Source organism: Asterias amurensis, chromosome 19 (genome assembly GCF_032118995.1).
Source record: "Asterias amurensis chromosome 19, ASM3211899v1".
Taxonomy (NCBI): domain Eukaryota; kingdom Metazoa; phylum Echinodermata; class Asteroidea; order Forcipulatida; family Asteriidae; genus Asterias; species Asterias amurensis.
Genome location: NC_092666.1, coordinates 2,213,475 through 2,238,402, shown reverse-complemented (window position 1 = coordinate 2,238,402; position 24,928 = coordinate 2,213,475). Strand labels below are relative to the sequence as shown.

General features: G+C 40.3%; 1 protein-coding gene across 6 annotated transcripts in view; it reads right to left on the bottom strand.

The window, feature by feature from the left end:
• Positions 1-2,684: 2,684 nt before the first annotated feature.
• The window catches only part of LOC139951729 (cell adhesion molecule-related/down-regulated by oncogenes-like), a 148,121-nt gene continuing 125,877 nt past the window's right edge, over positions 2,685-24,928 (bottom strand). For all 6 annotated transcript variants that reach the window (XM_071950777.1, XM_071950779.1, XM_071950778.1 and 3 more), the window contains 17 exons: positions 22,283-22,433; positions 19,710-19,997; positions 18,867-19,013; positions 16,980-17,126; positions 16,477-16,752; positions 15,374-15,532; positions 14,411-14,521; positions 13,963-14,133; positions 13,218-13,325; positions 12,654-12,773; positions 11,971-12,171; positions 10,844-11,025; positions 9,784-10,012; positions 8,710-8,946; positions 8,371-8,549; positions 7,166-7,499; positions 2,685-6,781 (listed from right to left, as the gene is read on the bottom strand). In XM_071950777.1, the coding sequence (XP_071806878.1) occupies positions 6,564-6,781; positions 7,166-7,499; positions 8,371-8,549; positions 8,710-8,946; positions 9,784-10,012; positions 10,844-11,025; positions 11,971-12,171; positions 12,654-12,773; positions 13,218-13,325; positions 13,963-14,133; positions 14,411-14,521; positions 15,374-15,532; positions 16,477-16,752; positions 16,980-17,126; positions 18,867-19,013; positions 19,710-19,997; positions 22,283-22,358 (3,183 nt within the window). In that variant the 5' untranslated portion in view covers positions 22,359-22,433 and the 3' untranslated portion in view covers positions 2,685-6,563. The remainder of the gene's footprint in view (positions 6,782-7,165; positions 7,500-8,370; positions 8,550-8,709; positions 8,947-9,783; positions 10,013-10,843; positions 11,026-11,970; positions 12,172-12,653; positions 12,774-13,217; positions 13,326-13,962; positions 14,134-14,410; positions 14,522-15,373; positions 15,533-16,476; positions 16,753-16,979; positions 17,127-18,866; positions 19,014-19,709; positions 19,998-22,282; positions 22,434-24,928) is intronic.

The window sequence follows — 24,928 nt, the reverse complement described above, 5'->3', positions numbered from 1 at the left end:
CATTGAACATGGTCTTTTCGAAACCCCGGCTTCGGCTTTGGATTTGGCTCAGGCTAGCTTTGCCCTGCGATTGTTTTGACAATGCGCTTGCTTTGCGTAAGTGCTCGGGGTTTCTGATGAGAGAACAGAGCCTGAAGCCGAATCCAAAGCCGAAGCCTTGGATTCGAAAGGGGCCATACACTTTATCTCGATCTTGATCTTCAATAATTGTACAGCTCCTTTTTAAGAACAACACTCAATGAGGTCGGGTCAGGAGGGTGGAGCTCCTCCTAGTTACATGCCCACCTACGCCATTTTGAGGAATGGTGGACACAATTCAATGGGAGACCTTGAAACGCTAGGTGGCAGCAGACTTAACAGGTGAATTTACATTGTTTACGTAGTTCTGAGCGTGCGCACATTACCGAGAACCATGGATTTTACCTGGTAAGTTTGCTGCCACCAAGCGTCCTGAAAGTCTTTTATTAGGTTCGGGTAAATTTGTCTGTGTACACCCGGCCCCAAAACCAAGCATTGCACTTATAGTGTCCGCCATATCTCAAAGGGCTAGACAGAGTCCGCCAAAACTTAGTAGGGCTACAGTCTAAAAACTTAAGAGTTGAACCCAACACTTGCCTGAGTTTGGTGAGTGACTACACTTTGAAAGTGTTGGATCCAGCGTTGGATCTAGCATTTAAAATGTTTGATCCAACGCAAAAAGGGTTAATATTCAACAATTTAAGTGTTATTTCAACATTTCTCAAAAATATTCCTTGGAATTGTTGGATCAGCTTTTTAACTGGCACTTAAATTGTTGACTGAATACTTTAAAATGCTGGATTTAACATATAAAATGCTGGATTCAACGCTTTCAAAGTGTAGTCACTCATCACCGAACTCATGCAAGTGTGGGATTCAACTCTTTAGTTTTTAGAGTGTAGTGATGCTGGTTGTTGAATAGGGGAGTGAACAGAAGACACCACAGCAAGACACATCAACTTAACATCGATGAAGCATACCATTTTTATATTCAATAATCTCTGCACATACTCATTTACAAATACTAGTAAAATTTGTTACATAATTGTAACGTTTCAATAAGCTGCCATTAAAATATGACAAATATAACATAACAGAAAAACCAGCCTCCATGTCACAAAAAAGGGTAAACACTAATTCGAGTGTGGTTGAGCAGTTTTTTCTTAAGCTCATAGCTTCGCATCCTTTAGCATTTTAGATAAGTCTGGAAACATTTAACCTCCCAACTCAAAAAAAAGAAAACTCAAGCCACTTTTGGCCGGGGTCAAATTTTTAGGAATAATATTAACTTGTTATTAAAGTGCACATATCCTAGTAGCTAGATCAAGGCGCTTTACACATTATTAGCCCTGTGTATTGGGCGTACTTGGACCATTCCTCTACTTTCTTAACTTCCAATAATCAGGGAGCTGAGATGGTTTACAGGCAGTAGACACTATTGGTAATTAATCAAAATAATTATCAGTATAAAACATTGTGAGAAACAGCTCCCTCTGAAGTGACGTAGTTTTCGAGAAAGAAGTAATTTTCCCCGAATTTGATTTCGAGACCTCAGGTTTAGAATTTGAGGTCTTGAAATCAAGCATCTGAAAGCACACAACTTCGTGTGACAAGGGTGTTTTTTCTTTCTTTCATAGTTATCTTGCAACTCCGACGACCAATCGAGCTCAAATTTTCACAGGTTTGTTATTTTGTGCATATGTTGAGATACACCAAGTGAGAAGACTGATCTTTGACAATTACCAATAGTGTCCACTGTCTTTAAGGAATGAATTAAGGCCTAAAGTGACCACATGTAATAATGTTCAAGTGACATGGGTGTCACTTAGTGACGGATTTGAGTGCTATATAAAAATAAACAAAATTTGGGTGACCAGCAAAAACAATGCTTTGTCCGATTTTGTCTTCTACAGCAACAGCTGTTGCATAGAGCAACTCTGTGGTCCTTCCATGCTTCTACATGTGGAGATTAAGTGGCAGGAAAATAGCATTTAAAGACCCAGTAAACACTGTAGCTTATTTCAATTGCTGCAAATGAAATAAGCTGGATAGACAAATGCACAATATTCCTGTTAAAACATCACCCGTTGTTCATTGTTTTCCCTTACACATGATCAGCTAATTTGAATAACGTTTTGTAGTTTTGTGTGTGTAATGGCAAAATTGAATAAATTTCTCTTATAAGAAGAAAATCTCAGTTTAAAAATGAGTCCCGAGTACTTAATTTCAAAATGCTTTTAAAAAAAATAAGTAACAACAGTAATAACAGTAATTAACAATAACAAATAAATGGACAAATGTAAATACCACTTTAAAAATATCCTCGGCTTGGCAGAAATGAGGGGGGGGGGAGGAGCCAGTCAAAAACTATGTTAATCATATTGAATTTAGCTGGTTATCAGTACAATGTAATGTACCTGCTACCACATTTCAGCACAGTGAAAACATTGACCTTCAACAGATCTGTGGCTTATTTACATTAAAGGCAGTGGACACTATTGGTAATTGTCAAAGACCAGTCTTCTCTTTTGTTGTATCTCAACATATGCATAAAATAAAAAACCTGTAAAAATTCGAGCTCCACTGGTCATCAAAGTTGCGAGATTATAATGAAAGAAAAAACACTGTTGTCACACGAAGTTGTGTGCTTTCTGATGCTTGATTTCGAGACCTCAAATTCTAAATCTGAGGTCTCGAAATTAAAATCGTGGAAAATTACTTCTTTCTCAAAAGCTATGCCACTTCAGAGGGAGTTTCTCACAATGTTTTTTACCATCAACCTCTCCCCATTACTCGTTACCAAGTAAGGTTTTATGGTAATTGCTAATAATTATTTCTTAGTAATTACCAATAGTGTCCACTGCCTTTAAGCTTCCTACCACGGACCTCTCAAAAACATTAATCCCCATTGTTCTACATAGAAAAAACTACACCCTTTGAATACTGAATGCTGGTTCCTTTATTTTACAAAGTTACTTTTAAATTAACAATTACTGTATGAACTCTGTGGTCTAGAGGTTATGAAGAAACACCTGCTCTAGAATGCATGGGTTGTAGGTTCCATTCCCCCAGAGTCAGAATCCCAGCAGAGACTTATAACCACCACAATGAACAGGACTGCAATCAAGATTTGTCCTCTTTAAAAAGTATGCATTTTCTTAGAAATTTGTACTCGCAATGATTTAACAGGGCAGCTGCCACAAAAGAAGCTACTGTTAACATTTGAATGATTAGCCCACAAATTCCTTAATTTACAAGATAAAAGAGTATACATGTAGCTGCATTTAATAAGTCCCTCTGGAGGACAAAGATAACAAACAGAACAAGCGTTAAAACCATGTCAGTTGTGAATTAGAAAAGACATCAAAGGCTACACACAAAAAATGTAGAGACACTGCTAGAGGGTGTCGTTTGTTAAAGCCTAGCAGCATACAAAAAGCAGAGAGTGTTGCCTGCATGTGCATGCTTGCATAGCATGTTACTAATAGTCATCAAACTTGCATGCTTGCATGACTGGTTTACAAGTAACCCAACTTGCATGCTTGCATGACTGGTTTACTAGTAACCCAACTTGCATGCTTGCATGACTGGTTTACAAGTAACCCAACTTGCATGCTTGCATGACTGGTTTACAAGTAACCCAACTTGCATGCTTGCATGACTGGTTTACTAGTAACCCAACTTGCATGCTTGCACGACTGGTTTACAAGTAACCCAACTTGCATGCTTGCATGACTGGTTTACTAGTAACCCAACTTGCATGCTTGCATGACTGGTTTACAAGTAACCCAACTTGCATGCTTGCATGACTGGTTTACAAGTAACCCAACTTGCATGCTTGCATGACTGGTTTACTAGTAACCCAACTTGCATGCTTGCACGACTGGTTTACTAGTAACCCAACTTGCATGCTTGCATGACTGGTTTACTAGTAACCCAACTTGCATGCTTGTTTACAAGTAGTCATCCAACTTACATACTTGTATGAGATGTGCACAAGTAGTCACCCCACTTGCATGCTTGCGTAACAAGTTTACTAGTCACTCAACATGCATGCTTGAATGACACGCTTACAAGTAGTCAACCAACGTGCATGCTTCCACGACATGTTACAAACCGCCATTCAACTTTACATGCTAGCTTTTAGTAACAGTCGTTCAACTGTCATGACAAATTCAAACAAAATTCTTAATGATTGTGATTCATTAATTAAAAACAAAATGTTAAACCAAACAAACTGAGCTAATCTGAGCCTATCCTTTGTCCACAAATTCACTGACATGATCATAAAGCTGTTCCTTGAAGTTCACATAAGTATTTCAGATAAAAAAAAGAAATTTAATTGGAAAATACACTTCACTAATACATAGACAATATACAGCTTTAAGTAAACAACAGGGCCAATTACACAAGAACTTCAGTGTTTTTCCAAAACCTTGTCTCCGGCTTCAGGCTTCGTGGAAAATGCACTGCTTCAATGTTGTAACAATACCCAAGCCAGTGCCAAAGCTGGGGTTTGTAAAAGGCCCAAGCTGTTAGTTCAACTGACATTTTAACCCAAGTTTTCAAAGCACACTAATTCAAAAAGGCTGACGGCCAATGTTGGAGCCTGGTTTTATTATGGTGCTTACTGCTTACATATGCAGAGAACGACAAAACAAACAATTCTTTGGAACCTTTGAAATGTTTAAAAATACACATTTGGTATGAGCATGTCTACTTTCTGACACAAAGGATATTAACAAGGTGTACCAGATGGTTTGACAACCTGGAAACATTGTCAGTCCAAACATTGGTGGAACAACTTTGTCAGTCCAAACATTGGTGAAACAAAGAGAAATTTTTGGTCAACAAATGTGTCATCAAGTGTTGATTATTTTTTTTATCAAAAGCACCAACATCAAATCAAGCCTTGGCGCAGGCAAACCCGCTCAGCGATTTACATTTCTGCTTCGAGCACTTTCATTGAAGTATCTCTCTGTTTAATTGACCCTACACAAATTTCGCCACAAAATGTTTACTCAAATGACCTTTACGGTGACCTCCGACCTGTACAGTAACCTCTGTACATCCACTGCAATACAAGTGGCGATAAATAAATAGTAGAAAAACAACGGCAGGCTAGATCTGTACAAGGAAACCGTCACATAAAATATGTATGATTACATAATTACAATAATGTACAGTGTATTGCCTCTATCTTATATACACAAATATATGAATAATATATAGGACTTAAGGGTTGACCTTTGACATACATAAATTAGCATAATGAGTGCGCCATGGTTTAAATTGTTGCTTAAGTTTATAACGAACCAGGCTTTTTCTTAGACTTCATGGAAGGAGATGGGAGCTCCGAATCAGAGAACTGTCATAGTCTTACTTAAATGCATTTGAAATACAATACTTTTCCCCTAAAAGTCACAAGTGCATTTGAATGTTTGAGGCAGTGAATGTAAAATAAACAAATTCAGACCAATAATGGAGGATTGATTTGTATTAATTTTGGAATTTTAGCAGCCTCTGGTTTTGGTTTTATAGGATTTAAACTCACAGCTCTTGCATAGGTTAGCAATGCTACAATATAAAATCAATTCATATAAAAAAAAATCAACACCAATATTCCTTTCTTAAAATGGCAGTGATAATCTTAACTGGAGGAGATAATTAATATGCATAAGCAAGTTTGCATACATGAATAACCAAATATGCATAAACTCAATAAAATTATTTAAACAAAAACATCACACAAGGAATAGTTAGTGAAATCTTGACCCGAAAGAGCAAACAATTTGTCGTGCGTGATTTTTTTGATAAAAACAAAAACAATTGTGCTTTGAAAATCAGAGTGCAAAAATCAAAACCAAAATTTTTCAGGAAAAAAAAAGAAATAAAATAACAAAAATTCATAAAAAGAGAGTTGACTGAAATCGAAGGCACAAGCAATTCGGTAATGGAGGGATGTCTTTGGGAAGAGATTGATTTACATATTTAAAACAGCTGCTGCATATTCACCAGGTTTTGCTACATATTCATGAGATTTAAGAATCATATTCATGTGATGCATATTTATGAGCTGATCTGAATAATTTCATGAGGCTCATTTGCATATTATTAGATCATGTTTTCTGCCTGACTCACAAGAGTGTATTATTGAACATGTTTTTCAAAAATCATCTGGAAGCTCACTGTTCATTGGTGGGAAGAAGTTCACTTTGAAACAGCCCTTTTGATTGGACAATTTTGCACCAACAATTAATCCGTTAACCAGTTCAAAACATGAAACTTTGCAATTAAAAATCGAGTATTGTTCTTCGAAACGTCTAAAATCAGCCACATTAATATTTATACAGGATATATTTACAAAACATAAAACCCTGAAATTTCTTGTGTAAAAAAAAACTCAACTTAAAAAATAACACCCCTAAAAACAATGTAAGCTCCACTGTTTGACAGTAATATGAAGCGTCCATTTTGGTCTGCAAGGGGTGGGCAGGTTTTTAAAATATTATATACTAAATAAAACCACCCTGTGCAATAAAATACTATATGTCAGAATGTATGACATTTCGACATGAATCGCTTTGTTGTGATTGGCTGAGCGAGTCATGTGACCCTTTATGAGGCTTTGTTGCATTGACGTCATTAGTGGCTGGGTTTGGACTGGATGTCTGTTGACCAGATGAGGGCGCTGTTGATGATGCAACAGGTGCGAAGCTATTCCTTGACGAAGGGACATCGGAACCAACTTCACTGTCTGTGCCTATGTGGTTCAAGGGGGAAAGAGGGTGCAAAGAAGATTACATTTTTGTGAGGGGAAAAAAAAGGTGTTAAATATTTAAATATTTTAATGAACATCTTGAACAAGAAGGGCAACAAAGAACGGGATGCACTACCTTCCCAACTGTTTACAAAACAGTTGTGGTAAAGTGTCTGGTGTAAGGGAACAAAGTGTCACAACGGGGATTCAAACCCACACTCTGCTGCTGTCAACACCAGAGCTTGAGTCCGATGAACTAGACTGCTCCGCCAAGTCAAGCCACAATAACAAAGCAGCCTCACTTGAGGTCAAAGTATTGTCATTTTGCACATGCCGTCGACAGCAGAAGTGTGGCTTATAGTTTTCTTGTTTATATTCTTTCTTTACCTTCTCGACTTGTCCTGCCCTCTGCCTTCTTCTTCCTCCCGTGCTCCCCCTTGTGATGTCTGCTCGGACAAACCGGCCGATTCCCAGTGCCATATGACCCTTGACCCCCGTAGACCAATCCCCGCTGAACTCCGTCCCGGTCCAAAGAGCTGTGTAGACTCTTAACGCTACCGTTCGCATAGAGGTGCTCTGATGAAACGCTGCTGTGATTGGAGTTTGTGTTCTCGTTCGGCGCAGTGGGTGGGTGGAGGGCGTGGCCTGGGGCATGGCCGTTTGGGACGGGAGACGTCTGCGGTGAAAGACCCGGGAAGAAGTTTCCTTCGTCCAAGTTGTCCTGTTACAAAGAGAGAAGAGGCTCGGTAAGTGAAAAGGGGACCGGAAACTGCTATATGATATAAAAGTAAAGAGTTAACCCTCCTACTGTCTGACCATTCTATATCATCAAATATGATTTTGAATGATACACTATGCCAACTTGCAATATGATATCGAGGGGTGATTGCATCTACATGTATACAGTACACAGTCATCCCTCCTACAGTATGACCATTAAATGTATCCACTGTGCTTGACTGATAGATAAACTAAACCTGCCGGCAAATTGATATCAAGTGGTGAATGCATCTGTACACGGTCAACCCTTCTACTTGGTGACCATTCAATATCATCCACTTGGTTTAATTGATAAACTACACCAGCCTGCAACTTGATACCAAGTGGTGAATGCATCTAGAAAGTACATAGTTAACCCTCCTACTGTCTGACACTCAATATAGTCCACTGTGTTTTTGAATCATAAATGAAACATTGCAGCCTGCAATGATATCATGCAGTGAATGCATCAACATAGTACAGAGTCAACCCTCCTACTGTCTGACCATTCAACATCATGAGCGAGCGAGCCTGCCTGCAATGTGACATCATGCAGTGAATGCATCTACATAGTACATAGTCAGCCCTCCTACTGTCTGACCATTCAACATCATGAGCGAGCCTGCCTGCAATGTGACATCATGCAGTAAATGCATCTACATAGTACAGAGTCAACCCTCCTACTGTCTGACCATCCAATATCATCCACTGTGGTTTTGAATCACATGTGAAACATGCCAGCAAGCAATATGATATCACGTAGCAAATACATAAATAGTACATAGTCAACCCTCCTACTGTCTGTCCATTCATTATCATCCATGTATATTTACCTGTGGCATGGTATAGAGAGGTCGAGGATCAGCAGACGTAGTCATCTCCCCATACGGCACATTTTCAATCCCATGGCCAGGTGGCCCGTTGCCATTCATGTAGTGTCCGCCAAACTTGTAGGCGTTCCCGTTGGCATGGCGATAAGCCCCATCACAATAATACCCATAATGGAAGTCACCTAAAAATAGAAAGTAAAACATCCGATAAGTTTTATCATTGGTTTTTATTCATTTGTATTGACTCCAATTCTTCGAACATCAGCACCACAAAAATACATGCAGCTATAGAGAGCAAACGTGGCAAACAAAATAATCTAGGAAACCAATGAATATACTTACGTGCCATCCTGTTATTGTTGACCTGTTTGGCTCTCCATATACACATGACACCAAACATGATGAGGACTAGAAGCATAGCGCCAAGCACAACGCCGAGAGTGATGTAGAGAATGTCTTCTCCCTGGCCAGCAGCCGCATCGGGCTCGGCATCGTCCGGTAGGTTGGGGATACCTTCTGAGGGGGAGTTGGATGGGTTAGGCTCTGGGACGATCAACGGGGGCGGCGGAGTTTCTTGAGCTGCAGATTAGAGGAAAAATACAATATATTCACTTTTATTTGAGTTAATTTTATTTCATGGTTGTAAATAATAGGTAAATAAATAGTAGGGATTCATGTTGTAGTGCACCTCCCAGACGTTACAAAAGGAGTATGTAAATATCACCCCAACAAAAGTTCCCATTTCCTAGAAAGAGTGGACATATGCAACCCTCTCAAACTGTCCATGTGGCATCCAGAGCCTACATACATGTAGCTGATTGGCTAGGTGTGATCCAAGTAACATGGTCACCGCCTTCTAATTTGTTAAGGCACCTAATAGGAAATGCAACTCCAACACAGTGGTTCTCTTTGTTGCTCATTCTTATGTGAGCAGTGAAAGAGTAAACAACCAGTCCACTTTCTTCAGCCAACACATACTGGTTTACTAATGTGTTCTTGTATATTTGGTTTGCGGTAACACCATGTGTGTATCTACTTGCCAGGTAGAGTTTGTTCTTAGGGAACTGTCTTGCTTTCTTCTACTGCCGCGGAATAGATAATCGGAGGTTCGGGAGACTTCTCAGTTCTGAAAAGAACTGTCCTGCTTTTTAACAAATTACCAGGGCAGATGGTATAGAAATAGACTGGACTACTACTTTAGCTTATAGGATCGTAATTAACTGTACTGCGGCGGAGTCAGTTCTGAATTGGTCTCAACGTTTCGACTAGCTTGCTCTAGTCATCGTCAGGAGACGTTAAGAGTAATGTGTTCTTCCTTTTTGCTCCCTTTATAATCACCTTAAAACCACTCCTTCGCGACTGGCCTTACAATGTCACGCACAAAAACTTAATCAAAACCCTACAACAAATACTGACCTAGAGTTCCTCGGATGACGACATTACTGAAGGGGCTTTCCCCTCCGCTGTTAAACGTCTGCATCTTGATGTCGTAGGTCAACTCTGGCTCCAGGTTGTTGATGTAGTAACGACGGACGTCGATTCCCTTGACCGGAGTGCGGATGTAGTCATTGTCATCGTCGCTGTCCGTGTTGCGAGTGTGGATATAGAAACCGGTCACAGGGATATCGGGATACTCAGGATCAAACTATTGAAAGAATAAAAACACAACTTTGATAATAATCCTTCATTATGAGAGATTGCCTAACAAAACACCAGGGTAATTTTCCAAAGATGGAATATACAAAATGGCCTCTAAATGGCAACACTCTGTAGATAGGCAATTTTCGAGCAGCGACCATTTGCCAACCACAAGTTAATGTTCCATTGTGACCTATGCAAGAAATACATCCTGGGTAATAACAGACAAAATTGCTCAATGGTCAACAATAGACCCTTGCATTGGCCACCAACTTTGACGAAGCGTGCATGCATGAAAGGCTATCATTGGCTGAGAGTCATGCGCAGTGCATACACGCATGCACATTTCCATTGTTTTTCATCAAAGATGGTGGTCAATGACGTCATGAGCAATCCATCTAAGTCAACTATAGTCCCTAGATCAAACTTGCTCTGTATTATAAAAGGCAGGTGTCAGCCAGACCTGGGCACAATTTCATAGAGCTGCTTAGCACAAAAATTTGCTTAGCATGAAATTTTTGCCTTGACAAAATCAGGGTTACCAACCAAATTTCCACGGGATTTTCAGGATAAGCAAACAACTACTGAATACCATGTAACAAGCAATTTGCAGCAAACTGAAAATTGGTTGGTAATCCTGTTTTTATCAAGGAAGAAATTTCATGCTAAGCAAATTTTTGTGCGTAGCAGCTCTATGAAATTGGGCCCAGGGTAATATTCTCAAGATGCAATATGCAAAATGGCCACTCTAGGACAACCTTTAGTGGCCCACTGCACTGTAAATGGCCAGTGTCAGCCACACCAGCAGAATTTCCCATCATAATTTCTGAAAACTGACCTCCCATTCAACGAGGATGGTTGTTGAGCTCAGTGCCCTACAGTCAATGATCCTAGGAGGGTCCAATGGGGGTCGGATTGGAGGGTTGTCTGGAACGTGCATCAGGAAACGATTTGACATTTCGCTGGGTAGACTCTCTCCATGCTCATTGGCTGCGATGACTAGGAAGCGGTATGTCGCACCTATAGCATGGGGAAGACAGTTCACTATTATTATCTGATATCATGTGGTGAATGCGTCTATACTATACACAACCTACGGAATGTAAAACCATTAATATAATGCCTAGTTGATACTTCCTGCGAATGTGAATGAAGCCTGGTTCAAACTTCCTGTGAATGCGAATGCGATACAAGTTTTTACCTCACAAACTCACAACGAATAAGTCGCATAGTTGAACTGCGTTCAACTCCTACATAACATTTGCTGATAAAACGATTGGCATTCGCAGGAAGTATGAACCGGGTTTTAGTCAGGCAGTACACAGGTGTTACACAAAGGCATGAAGGTTCCATCAGTTTCTAAGTAAGCCAAACAGTTTGATCAGTGTTAGAAACTTCAGAACCTGACACAGGATTTCAACAAGACATCTGGAAGCCTGCTAACAAAGAACACGTCTCCACTTTAGCAGAAATATAGATCTGGGTAGGTCTGCAATAAAAAGTGTCTCGCTAAGAGACATAATTGTGTCAAGACCAGGTGCCAATTTCATAGAACTGCTTAAGCAGGAAAATATTGCTGATCAATAGACCGATCGAGTAGGCTCCGCCCACAACGCACGTGTGAGCAAGAATGCCTTTCTGCACAACTCTGCCGCAGGTGCCAAGATACGCGCACACATGTCGGACCTTATTTGTCGGACCTTCGTTGCGTTGTGATTGGTCAATACGCAATGGGGCAGAGCTTAGTGGATCGGTCTATTAGGTGACATGGTAGCTCGGCTGGTAACCTTGCTCTGGTAAGCATACTTTGTTATGCTTAGCTTTCTTTTGTGCCTAAGCAGCTCAATGAAATCGGTCCCAGGACTCTAAACCAACACTCTGCTGATCAGAAACACCAGAGCTTCAGTCCAATGCTCCTGACCTCCCTCCATGCAATGTCCGAATCAATTACCCTTGAATCCCTACCTTTTGTAAGACCCTGCACTTCATAGATTCTGCGGTTCGGTGGTATGACGTTAGAAGCCGTCACCCACCCATCCACCGACGTTACATCCCTGTACTGCACGGTGAAGCTTGTTACAACGATTGTACCATAATAATTCCACCTCGTCTCGACGGAAGTGTCTGATGTTTTAGTGATGGAAGGCTTCGAGGGGGCGTCAGGCACTGAATAGGGAGGAAACAAGAAAAGGGGGGTAAAGCCCGGCTCATACTTCCTGCAAATGCGAAGCGAATTTTGACATCACATAGCTAATTTCGCAGCGAATGCTTTGAAGGAGTTGAACAATGCTCAACTGTTGCGAATTTCATTAAGAATATATAAAAAATTGATGGAGGAAAAAGGTCCTGTTTTTGTCAAGCTGCTTCAGGCAGCAAAATATTGCTTAACAATTTTTTGTTCTGCAAAATTAGCTTGATTTGAAACTGATAACCTTTTAGCAGTAAGCATTATTTGTCTGTGCTTAGAAACTTTTTGGTTTTAAAGGCACTGGACACATTAAGTAATTGTCAAAGACCCGTGTTCTCACATAATGGCAACCAGCATTATGAATAAAATAACAAAACTGTAAACATTTCGGCTAAACTGGTTATTGAAAAATATTGAAAGAAAAAACACTCTGTTGCACAAATTCGACTTTTGAACCCACCTGTGCCTGGCTTATTTGGTTCATCCGTTGTTTGGGTCGTGATTGTGATGTCATCATTCACTGGAGGATTAAGAACATGCCTTGTACTCATCTCAGGTGCTGGTGTCGTACTTATTTTTTCTGCAACAAAACAAATAAATCAACAAATAAATAACTTCTGTACAGCCATAGTGTAGTTTCATTTCATTTCATTTATTCTGGTTGTGCTGCCAAGGACACTCAGAAAAGCAAAATTAATCACTGTACTAGCCAAGAATCTAACAGTTAGAACACAAGGAAGGAAGTTTCAGTTTTAGATGTGGAAGGAAAACCCTAGAGAATTATTTTATGGAAAACCCTTGCAGTCAGGTAGGGACTGAAAAACCTAATCCACATAGTGCCCCCGGTAGTAGTTAAAAAGCAGGACAGTTCTTTTCAGAACCGAGAAATCATTTCCCAAAATTCTACTCTGCGGTAGTAGAATATAAAGCAAGACAGTTCTCTAAAGAACAAAATCTACCTGGCAAGTTGAAATACATATGGTGTAACCCCAAACCAAATATATAGGCTTGTTCTTGTTCTTACCAATGACAGCTAGATAAGCCTTTGAGATGACCTGTCCATGCTTGTTTGATGCAGTACATCGATACCATCCGACGTCCTCTGGTCCAACTCTGTAAATTGTCAGTCCACCTGAGGAAAGGAATAAAAATTCAAACAACTGTCAAAGTCTGAGAGAGAAAAAAAATAACGTCAGTCCCGAGCCAATATGGCACATCCTATTATCTGAAATGAAAAATTGTATCTCTTTAGTGTGATCCCCTGGTTTCTTTCATAGTTATCTCGCAACTCCGACAACCAATCAAGCTCAAATCTTCACAGGTTTGTTATTTTATGCATATGTTGAGATACAGCAAGTGAAAAGACTGGTCTTTGACATTTACCAATAGTGTCCACTGGCTTTAAATTGGAATGTGATCCCTGGCTAAACGGTAGTTAACGGTTGTATGGCTTCTGACTGGCACCCCCCGAACAAAGATATTGACAAAATAGGGAGACGGCCAACATAAGGCTAGATAGCTCAGTTGGTAGAGAGCTGGCACATAGTTCATAGGTCGTTGGTTCGAGTCCCACTCTAGTAAATTTGTCTTGATAAAAGACATTGGCAAAAAAGGGAGACCCGCCAACATAGCTAGATAGCTCAGTTGATAGAGCGCTGGCATGTAATCCATAGGTCGTTGGTTCGAGTCCCACTCATTTGTCTATATTCAACCCCGAATGAATAAAAAAATTCCTGGAAAAAAAAATCTCCCTTCAGTCATTGACGAACCTGTTTCTTCTGAGATGAACATACTCGCGGTGTTCCGTACAACATAATCCATCGGGTCATGCCAGCTCACAACTGGCATTGGGTCACCAGTGGTACCACACGCAAGGAGAACATTTTCACCTTCAATGGCCGTCGTGTTGATCGGTGGGTCAGGTATATCGGGAAAACCCTCTGAAAGAGAAAAACAAATTTAAAATTCAATAAGAACTTCTCACACCTTAGACTGTACTTAACCACAGGTTTGACTTTTATTCCAGTTGCGTGTTTTGGTCAAGCGGTCTAGCACACAAGTGCACTTGACTCGCAACAGTTAAATGGTGCTAAACTCTTGCGAATTATTCGCTGGGAAAACAGTCATGTGACGTCAAAATTTGCTTTACATTCGCATTCTCAGGAAGTATGAACCGGGCCTAAGATCTGACTTGATGAGGACAATTGGCACTCTTACCTCTTAACATGAGCCTGGCCGTAGCCTGGGCGCTCTCATGACCAGCTTGGATGAAGCATTGGTAGGGACCTAAATCAGATCGCAGTACCTCGTGAATAACCAACTCACCATCTGTGAATGAATCCATGAAATAGTTATGAGAAGGAGTAAGAATGAAATCGTAAAAAAGCATAATACAGGATTAGGGTTAGAGAACAAACTTGTTTAATAGGTCTGTAGAATTTGAAACTCTGCATGGTAAGAGTATAATTAGGTGAGTTTTTTTGCGGTATCACCATGTGTTAATCTCTTTTGAGCAGTGTTGGTTCTTCAAAGAACCTGTGGTTGACAACTCAACGTTTCGATCAGTATGCTCTGATCATCTTTAGGAGAATGCTGGACTCTGTTGCTGGATGCAGCTTAAGAGCTGCTGATGAGATTAACTGGTAGTTTGGGCTTGGCTCGATGGTGCACAAAGGCGGGAACAGGAACAGGATAAGCTGGGCTTAGCGTGGTTAAGCGTTTAGGCTGAAGCTGGGGCCAAACCGAAACTGAAACCCACTGAAAGTGGGTAGGGAATGTTTCGCTCGGCCCCAGCGACCAGTCTATCCAGGACCGCTGGGATGGGCTAATCCGCTTGCACAGATTTTTGTTCAGGAAGTACGTCATGTATGCAGTGCATAGAAATATGGTGCAGTGTGAGTGTAATGCATGATGGGACTGCGCATTATTAAACCAAAGAGCGTGCATGATACGTTTGCCCATCCCAGCGCCTTTGGTTAGAGCAAGGCGCTGGGGACGAGCGAAAGGAAACGTGTGCTCAATGAGCTGAATCAGTTGTTGCGAGCACAAGGAAGAAGAGTAGGGAATCTGGAGAAGACTGAGGTGGGTCTTATTTATTTTGGTAAGCGAAATTGTTTCATGCTGGGGCAAAACTTTGTTATGCTAAAAGCAGCTTTGTGTAACTGGACAAGTGAACCTCACCCAGGATTTGATGCCGAAAGCTCATCTCAGAGATTCTCTCCCCGTTGAAGAGCCACATTATTTGGTCCTCTCTCACTCCTCGGACGCTGCACTTGAATCGTCCGGTCCCTCCAAGATCCACGTGAGTATTCTTAGGTGCCTTGGAGATAGATACAGCATCTAATATTTAACAAAAAGAGAATCAGAACAGAAATCAGAAACAGTTAAGAAAGATTCGCAATTTTGCATAGTTGGGTAAAAACAGTCTAGATTTGCTCTACTATAGGAGGGGCAGAGGGGTTGACGCACCTCCCCTTGCTAACCCCTGCAATGATGTCGGGAAAAAAAATATAAACAGCTCCCTCCCCCTCCCTACCCAAAACTTTGCTTCGCTCCCAATTTTCCTCTCGCTCCCCTAAAATTAAAATACTTAGGCCCAGTTTCATGGAGCTGCTTAAGCAGACAATTTTGTGCTAAGCAAAAGTAAGCAGGATTTTGGTATTGCACTGTTTGACCTTCAATTGTGTTGGTGACTAGCCCACAGGACGAGGTAGCTCTGTTGTTTTTTAACTCCCAGCTTTTTCACTGAAAATTTTTTGATACTCAAAAGGGATGCTTTTTGACAGTGAACTAGCCAGAAAAACTTGACTGGTCCTCAGGGACCAATTTCATAGAGCTGCTTAAGCAAAGAATTCGCTTAAGCACGAAAATAGCTGCTTAATTTACACATGTTACTGGCCAAAATTTCATGCCATATACATTGCTTGTGACTGGTATTTAGCTGTGGTTTACTTAGCATAACAATTGAGTGGAGTCTTGGCCGATAATCTGATTTTACTTGGCAATGATTTTTTTGCTTAAGCAACATTTTGTGGTTAAGCAGAGCCATGAAGTTGGGCCCTGGTGTTTGAAATAGTGTTTAGCCAGCAGACCATTGTTAAGGGAGAACACTACACTGAAAAGAAATGTGATCTGGTATTTTTGCTGGTAACTATATTCTGGTAAGCATAATTTTGTTGCGCTTAGCTACATTTTGTGCTTTAAGCAGCTCTACGAAAATGTCCCTAGTGTCACACCCACTACGTATTTTCCTGACAAAGATACAAAGATGCCAATTGCCTCACCTTTAACCTCTAACGTGACCTCTGACACGTCCGAGTGTTCCTGCCCACTCCACGCCGTACACCTATACACACCAGCATCTCCTTTACTCACTGGGTAGATCTCTAGGCTCGATGGATACTGGATGGCATTGGTAGGCATCTGTCGGTCAACTCTCTCCCACCTCACCTCAGGGAAGGGTACACCGTCTGGTAGACATTCCAAGATGGCGCGCTCGTTGACGTTGGCGACAGCTCCTCTCGCAGTTGTGATGGAAGGAGGGGTCTGAACATCAGAGGCTGTGGTGTGGAGAATAAATAATAATAATAGTGGCTTCTTATATCACGCTGAAATCCATCACTCAGTGACGCTCATGGCGCTTGTTCATTATAACCCCTGGTTACTAGGCTATTTATTTAATTTCTTAAACAATCTCAGCCCTCACCTGGAAGTTGCTGTCCAGCCTTGTGATGTTAGGCAAGTTCTCATAAAAGAAATTATAAACAAAATCATTGCGTTGACCTACCATCGATGACGATTAACGATGTTCCATTTGCTAGACTATGCGTCTTCGAGAGGAAAGGGTTCGTCGCTGAGCAAGTGAAGTGGCCTTCGTCCGCCTCAGATACATCAAGAATATGTAGATGGCCAGACGGCATTATCCTATAATGATCTGTGAATGATGAATACATGAATACAAATTTGAAACAGAAAACTCAAACCCAGATTAGACATTATAAGCTTTAACCTTCCTACCATTAGAACACTCAATATCATTACTCGATCATCTGCAGGCCTAAATGCTTCGTTTTTGAAAGGGCAAGGGCAGAGGCATTTTCACCTTGGTAAAGGTAACCCTATGAGGAAATTGTAAATATCTACTTGAGGATTAAGATTAAGGAGGCATAAACTGGGGCAAGGAGACAATGACTAGGGACACCAAGGCACTGACTTGAGGGCATGAAGGCAACTTTGCCTCTGTCTTATCTCGAGTTAGGACAAGTAACTTAGGATTAGCTGCAAGTTTTTAAAAACTCCTAAGACTAGTCCTATGTTATAACTTTGTTTGTGAAATGGACCTCTGGTTCTTTGTCTTAGACAATATTTTTAGGGGGATTTGGTTCCAAATCCAGGGACCAAAAGTTGAAAAATAAATCAACAAGACATTTCAAAATACAGTTTTGAAAACATTCACTAACACTAGACTAACCTAGCAGTCTATTAAATGCCACATCATAGCCAAAAAGAAAACAACTTTGCAACATTGAGACAAACTCCTTGTGTGGTCCCTGTCACAAGAGGGCGCTATACCGACCCCAAAGGTCAGACTGTTGCTACGGTGGCTTCCACTGGGCCACATGGGGGACATAATGGTGTATATTTCAATGTGGAAAGTTGATGACTAAACCCTATGGGTTATAACTTTTTAAAAACCTCTGCTCTAAAGAGAACATGAAGTTCCAGACAGTGAGGCAACAATAAGACCACCTTGAAGGAGGGTTTAAGACTTCCATACATCTGACTTTCATTTCTTCAATTCTAACTGACCCTTTTAAACAAATAATAATGTAGACGTCTGTCAACAAGTTCATGGATTACGGTTCTCAAGAATCAGTACATTCTCCTAGAGATAAATGTATCTAAAACAGCTGAGCTGTTCGTAGCCTGACCTGAGTCCAATTTCATAATGCTGTTTAGCAGGGGAAAATTGCATAGCATATATGTTATTGCTTAGCAAAAAAGGGTGGGGCACCAGTTGGAGCAATGAAAACTCCATGGGTTTATGGCTTGTAACTTTTTTCTTCTTAGAGGACATTCAGAAAAACCAATGTTAAAAAAAAACTCCTTTTTTCCGCTCGAAAGTGTGGGTGGGTAAAAAGAAAAATGCTTAAAATCGAAAGTCATGACAAAATACCCAGCTTGCCAGGATTGCGATTTCATTTAATTTCAAAGTAAAACGTGAGTATTTAAGCCCGGAAAAACCATTCATGTTTGAAACCTTTGATCTAAAATATCTGGTTCATCTAATCTAAGGCATTACTTTGTTCCTCAGGGTAAAAATTATATTATTGACCCATTCAATTTTTAACATTGACTATTCGGAATGGGCCCTAAGCATGATTTGTTCGTGCTGAACAAGTTTGTTGTGCTTACAGTCTTTATCATTTGGTCCCTGGCACCTGAATCATACAATCCTGTTTTTATGCATACTGGGATACACCACGTGAGAATACTGGTCTTTGACAATTACTAAAGGTGTCCAGTGTCTTTAAGACTCTCAAACTTTGATGTCATTTTATGCACATTATGTTGACACCAAGTGAGATAAAGGTGTCCAGTGTCTTTTAAAAGACCCTCAAACTTTGATGTCAGATTTCTTGGGCTATGTTTGGTTTCAACATTCCGTACTAACCTGATGATCCGGTAATTTGTTGACCCTTAAACTCATACGTCATGACTGCTGGAGGAAGACTGTCCGGTATTGGACACGCTATAACAGCCACGCCTCCTTCATTACCATAAACTGTCGTTGGTAGATGTGTTGGGAAACGTTTTAAATCTGTTCAAGAGAGAAGATTAACGATTTATAAGCTTTTATCAAACATTTCAAATAACCAAAGATTAAAAGGGGCAATCTTTTTTCCAAATCATGAGTGGGTAAAAAAACCTGAGAAGTGTGTAGCCAGGGATCACCTTAAGGCGATGCGACTTCTAATGTTCAGATATCAAAAAATAAACAATGCCATGGAAACTGACTTAGTAACTTTTTAATGCTTTGGGGTAGAACAAAGAAAAACTGAGTACTCTACTGTTATAGTAAGGTTTGCGGTAACACCATGTAATGATAATCTATCAATGAGTTGGGGTGGTTCTGAAAAGAACGACGTTTCTATCAGTATGCTCTGATCCGTCTTCTGGAGAAAGCTGCTCTCCTGTTGTTTGTTATCAGGCCTGTAAGCTTCGTTTTTGAATGGGCAAAAGGCACCCTATGAGGAAATTATCATTTTTTTCCTCAGCATTTTAACAAAAACAAGGCCTTTTTGAGATATGGTGGACACAATTCTACATGTACAACACTATAAGGTTTGGGTAAATTTGTGTATACATCCAAACCAAACAGTACACTCCTATCACGTCTGTCATACCTCAAAAAGGCTTATGACAAGGGGGCATGGAGGCAATCGCCTTCATTGCCTCTGTGAAGTTTCAGGCCTGAAAATTTGTTGTTGTTTTTTTGACAGAGAAAATTACTTACATGCAGCCTCAACGTGTGCCACTCTACTGATAACAGTCCCCGTCGCATTCCCCGCTCTGCACTGGTAGTCACCATTATGTGACCTTTCACCTTTGCCCTGAAATGAATTAATAATGAGGTAGTTTGGTGTGACCTCCATGCCTCGACTGGCCAGGTCGCTGATGACTTCACCGTCCAGTAACCACCAGATTTGCGCATCTTTGGGGTCGACCTTGCAACGGAGTTTGACGCGGATGTTGTGTTTGACGATCCTCGATCGCGGTTCCCTGAGAAACGACGGTGGGGAATCTGACGGAAGATGGAACAGAAAGAACAAGATTTTAATTGATTAGAATGATTTCAATATTTGTTTTTTGTTATCTTCATCATTATACCCTTCCAAGATCCTTCCATATCCTCATTGGCGATTTGAGGGATACAGAAGGACTGAAGCAGGGCCTGAATGTCCTGCACTTTTGATCATTAAGGGCACTCTCAATAGTATTTTTATCACTTCCTGGGAGAAAACGTGATTTGTCCTGCACAGCGTTCTGTCACTTTTGTTGCGCTGTAGTTTTAAGTTGCTTAAGAGGTCAGTACGGCTCCTTTAAAGGTCTTATTGTCCGTGATGGTTATGATGTCTGTGGTGGTAATGTGTTTCACTGCAGTCTTTAAAAACTGTTTTGGGTATGAATGAATATACCCCCAAATCTGCAAATATGTTTGAGAAGGCCCTTACGCGATAAAAAATACGGTGCATTTGGGGGACGGTGGATTTCACAAAGGTAGTCCTAACTTAGGACTAGTCCTAGGCAATGCTAAGAGATAGGACCAGTCCTAAGTTAGGATGAGTTACTGGTCCTAACTTAGGACTGGTCCTATCTCTTAGCATTGCCTAGGACTAGTCCTAAGTAAGGACTACCTTTGTGAAATCCACCCCAGGGCTTGTTCAAGAAGCTCAAAATTTTGTGTACGAGACACATGAGACCAGAATTAACATGAGAAGGAAAATAACCTAGTTTAAATATTGAACCATTCAAATTTAAAAAAAAGCACTAAGAGAAGGCACTTACAAAAAATGGGAACTAAAAGAGTTAATAACAGAAATGAAAAACCTTTGTCAAAACAAAGACATCTTAATTTTATCTGGTAACCCTGCAGGGGTACCGGAAGACTCAGCAATCCTCCCCAGTCAGGTCATCCTTTCGACCCCAAGACCAGAGCAATTAGATTCCGTCGAACTGTTTAAAGGCACTGGACACTATTGGTAATTACTCAAAGAAAATTGTTAGTATAAAAACCTACTTGGTAACGAGAGAGAGCTGTTGACAGTATAAAACAATGTGAGAAACAGCTCTCTGAAGTAATCGTTTTTACTCAAAAGTTCAAAGACTTCAGGCCTGAAGCCTTTTGTTAGGCATCTGAAAGCATACACATTTGTGCAACAAGGGTTGTTTTCTTTCATTATTCTCTTGCAACTTCAATGACCAATTGAGTCAAAATTTTCCATTATTTTATGCATATGTTGGGATTCACCAAGTGAGAATACTGGTCTTTGACAATTACCAAACGTGTCCAGGGGTGGATTTCACAAAGAGTTAAGACTAGTCTAAGACTTAGGACTAGCCACACATTTTGTATATCTCCTAGGACTAGTCCTAAGTTAGGACTCTTTGTGAAATCAACCCCAGTGCCTTTAAGGACAACTGTTTTTAAAATCCTCCTTATTGTATCGGCTCCACCGCGCTCCTTGAAGATGACTCCCTGAGACATCGGGACCGAGCTAATAAGCCGCAGTCTGCTCCCCCTGCCCCGCCCGGCTGGATATTGGATTTTCACTGCTGGGAAGACAAGCCTCACCCCTGGGTCTCAGATTAAGCAAAGGGTCCCAGAAAATCGTTTTCTTTTTGGGGGACACTTTTTGATTTGTTGAAGAGCAGGAAGGCATGTGGCTTTGAAGGTGAAACTGTTGCTGGTTCAAATTTATGTTAAAGCAGCACTACAATCAAAGTTGTGACAAATATTTGTCATATATGTACACAGTAAAACTCTTGAGATTTGCATTTTTAAATAAAAATAATCTTCTTTAACAACTTACTGACTCTTCATTTGATTTATTTAAATCATAACAATAGTTTATATGGGTTTTGAGGCATTGCATGGTGAGATATTATATTCAGTTTGCGGCAACACCATGTGTGTAGCTACCTACATGTATGCTGTGTAGATTTTGTTCTTTTGAGAACTTGTCTAACATGTCTGTCATGTAGTGCTGGACCCAGTTTCATAAAGCTGCTTCAGAAAAAAACCTTTCGCTTAACTTTTTTTCTGCTAAGCAAAAGCTGATGGGAAACCAGTAACAAATTGTATGAACAAAAACTGAATATGGAGAATTGTTAGCAACGCCCGTTTCAGACAGGCGCTCCAGAAACGCGCCGAACCAAATTCTGAATTAAGTACTTGAAAAGTTTGACGTCTGAAACAGTTGGGAGCGACTTGACGCGCTGTAGAAGTCAAAAGATCTAGAGACGCTCCTAATGTACATGTGTGTGGTTCGGCGCGCCTGTCTGACATGTGAGATATAAAGTACATACCTGCTTTGGTTAGCCCGACATAGGCGAGGACACTACAGAATAACAAATATACAGCAAGATGGCCGAAGACCTCCATCTTGAAATGACCCAAGAATCTTCAGTTGCTCCGTCTTTCGCTGCATCAACTCATCTATGAAAGTTTAATCAACGTCTGAAAAGAGAACAAAGCAAGAATTTGTTTAATCAATCAATCAATCAATCAATCAATCAATCAATCAATCAATCAATCAATCAATCAATCAACCAATCAATCAGTCAATTTCAACCAATCAGCAGGCATGTGTAGAACACTGTCATTCTAGATGCAGGCTACAGCTCGGTTGGTAAGACATCTAGGTTACTACAAAACTTAGTTGATTTTTGGTAGTCCACAATCGACCGATCTGTACCTGCATTTGTAAGAACTAGCAGGTAAGAGAGGGCCCGCTGTGGACTAAGACATTAGTAAGGCATCTGCTCTAGCAATGCAAAGGCCGTGGGTTCAAATCCCACCCGAGTGATTTGCCAGTGGATTTTTTTCATAGAACTCAGGAAAGTACCCAGTATACAGTGCATCATACACATCGGTGTAATGGTAAAAACAAATTATACACTTCTAGCTGCTTATTCTAATGCGCTTAGCGAAGTAAAGAAACTTTAGTACAAAACTGAAGTTCATGTTAAGATGGCAAGTGCAATGGACTAAATGTAAGCTCAGACATGTCACAGAGATGGTTCTTGCTTCTCACCAAGGAAGTTTTTACAGACATGAACTTTTTTGAGTGATTGCAAATCTATGACACCACCTTTAAGACCATGAACTACTAGCCAATCATTTACAGTAAACAATCAAGCCTTGAACAGCATGTAAATTACACAGGTACATATCTTTTCACACATTACATACCAACAAAGTCAATGTATCTTTTAACACTCGACCCTCATCAATGACCCCCCCCCCCCAACCAACACAACACAAAGACGTCACCTCAAAAATATAAACACAGTGCCTCACAGCCAGAATCAACACCCAGACTCCCCCCATAAGCACTTGATAAGCACTTGGCCATCTATCAACACCACCGGACTACTGCCAGGCAATCTCACTCTCTCTGGGTGACCCAACATGACCCAGTAGTTTGACCTCAAGGAGGCAGACACTTAAAGGGGAACTTTCAATAAGTTATTTCTCTCACTCTGAGAAAACAGAATTAGCTGTTGAGAAGCACTTCAGCTGTATGAACTATTTTGAGAAAGGTTTTCATTCGAATGGTTTGTATAATGTTTCACACCAAAACGGCTGAATCTGAGAATTTATTAGTTATTTGATGCATAATGTTGGGATACACCAAGTGAGAATACTAGTCTTTGACAATTACCAAAGGTGTCCGTTGCCTTAATAGCACTGTATACTCAGTACTCGGTCCATAATTCTGTGAAAACAAAATCCACAGGCAAATCACTCAGGTGGAATTCGAAATTCAAATTAATATTTATAACAAATTTTCCAGTATTTTTTTAAAATTAATATAACCTTAATCACCACAAGTCTAGTACCCTGTCCCCTCAACCAAATGGAATCCACCAGAGGCTATTGCTTAATGTTTATCTTTCAAGGGGTTCAGGGCCAGGGCTGTCTGGGAGAGCAATCCTTTATCTGTTTATTTAATCTTTGGGTCAGCTGCACTTTCTGAAGGTAAAAATTCTTGTGGTTTTTTTCCTTCTCTTTTTTTCTTCTTAAAGCAACAACAAAGTGTTATGAAAGTTTGACAACCTTTGTTGTTAACTTTGATTTCTTCAAAGATATGATGTGTAACAATGGAAATGGTAATAAAATAATGAATGTATCAGTTTGTCAGTGTTCTCTATTGGTAATTACTCAAAATAATTATTGGCATAAAACCTTTCTTGGTGACGAGTAATGGGGAGAGGTTGATGATATAAAACATTGTGAGAAACGGCTCCCTCTGAAGTGCCATAGTTTTCGAGAAAGAAGTATTTTTCCACAAATTTGATTTCTAGACCTCAAGTTTAGAATAGAACTTGAGGTCTCAACATCAACCATCTAAACGCACACAACTTCGTGTTGCAAGGGTTGTTTTTTAGTTCATTATTTTCTCGCAACTTCGATGACCGATTGAGCTCAAATTTTCACAGGTTTGATAATTTATGCATATGTTGAGATACACCAACTGTGAAGGCTAGTCTTTGACAATTACCAATAGTGTCCACTGCCTTTAACAGTTTGCTGACCAAATGCATTTGCAGGAAGTATGAACCAGGCTTAAGCTGTCATTTCTCTAGTCACCACTTGTCCATATTTCATAATAAATAATAAAAACACTGGCTGAACCAGTTGGAGAGAATTTTGATTGGTCCTCCCAACACAGTAAACATGGTGAAACTTTTTGACTGAGGACCTCAAAATCAAACACTTATCCAACAAATAAGTAACAAAAGAACAACCCATGGCAATAAAGTCTCCGTCTGAAACCACTTTTTTAATCACTTTCTTGTGGTCAAGCTTAACCCAGTAACATATCCCCACAATTTCCACGAACTCAACGTCCCACAAAACCAACTCCAAGCCCACTTACACCAGTCTTAAAGGGTTTGGGTACTTTTGTGTATAACAAAAAAAAACCAATATCGTCCACAGATTCACTA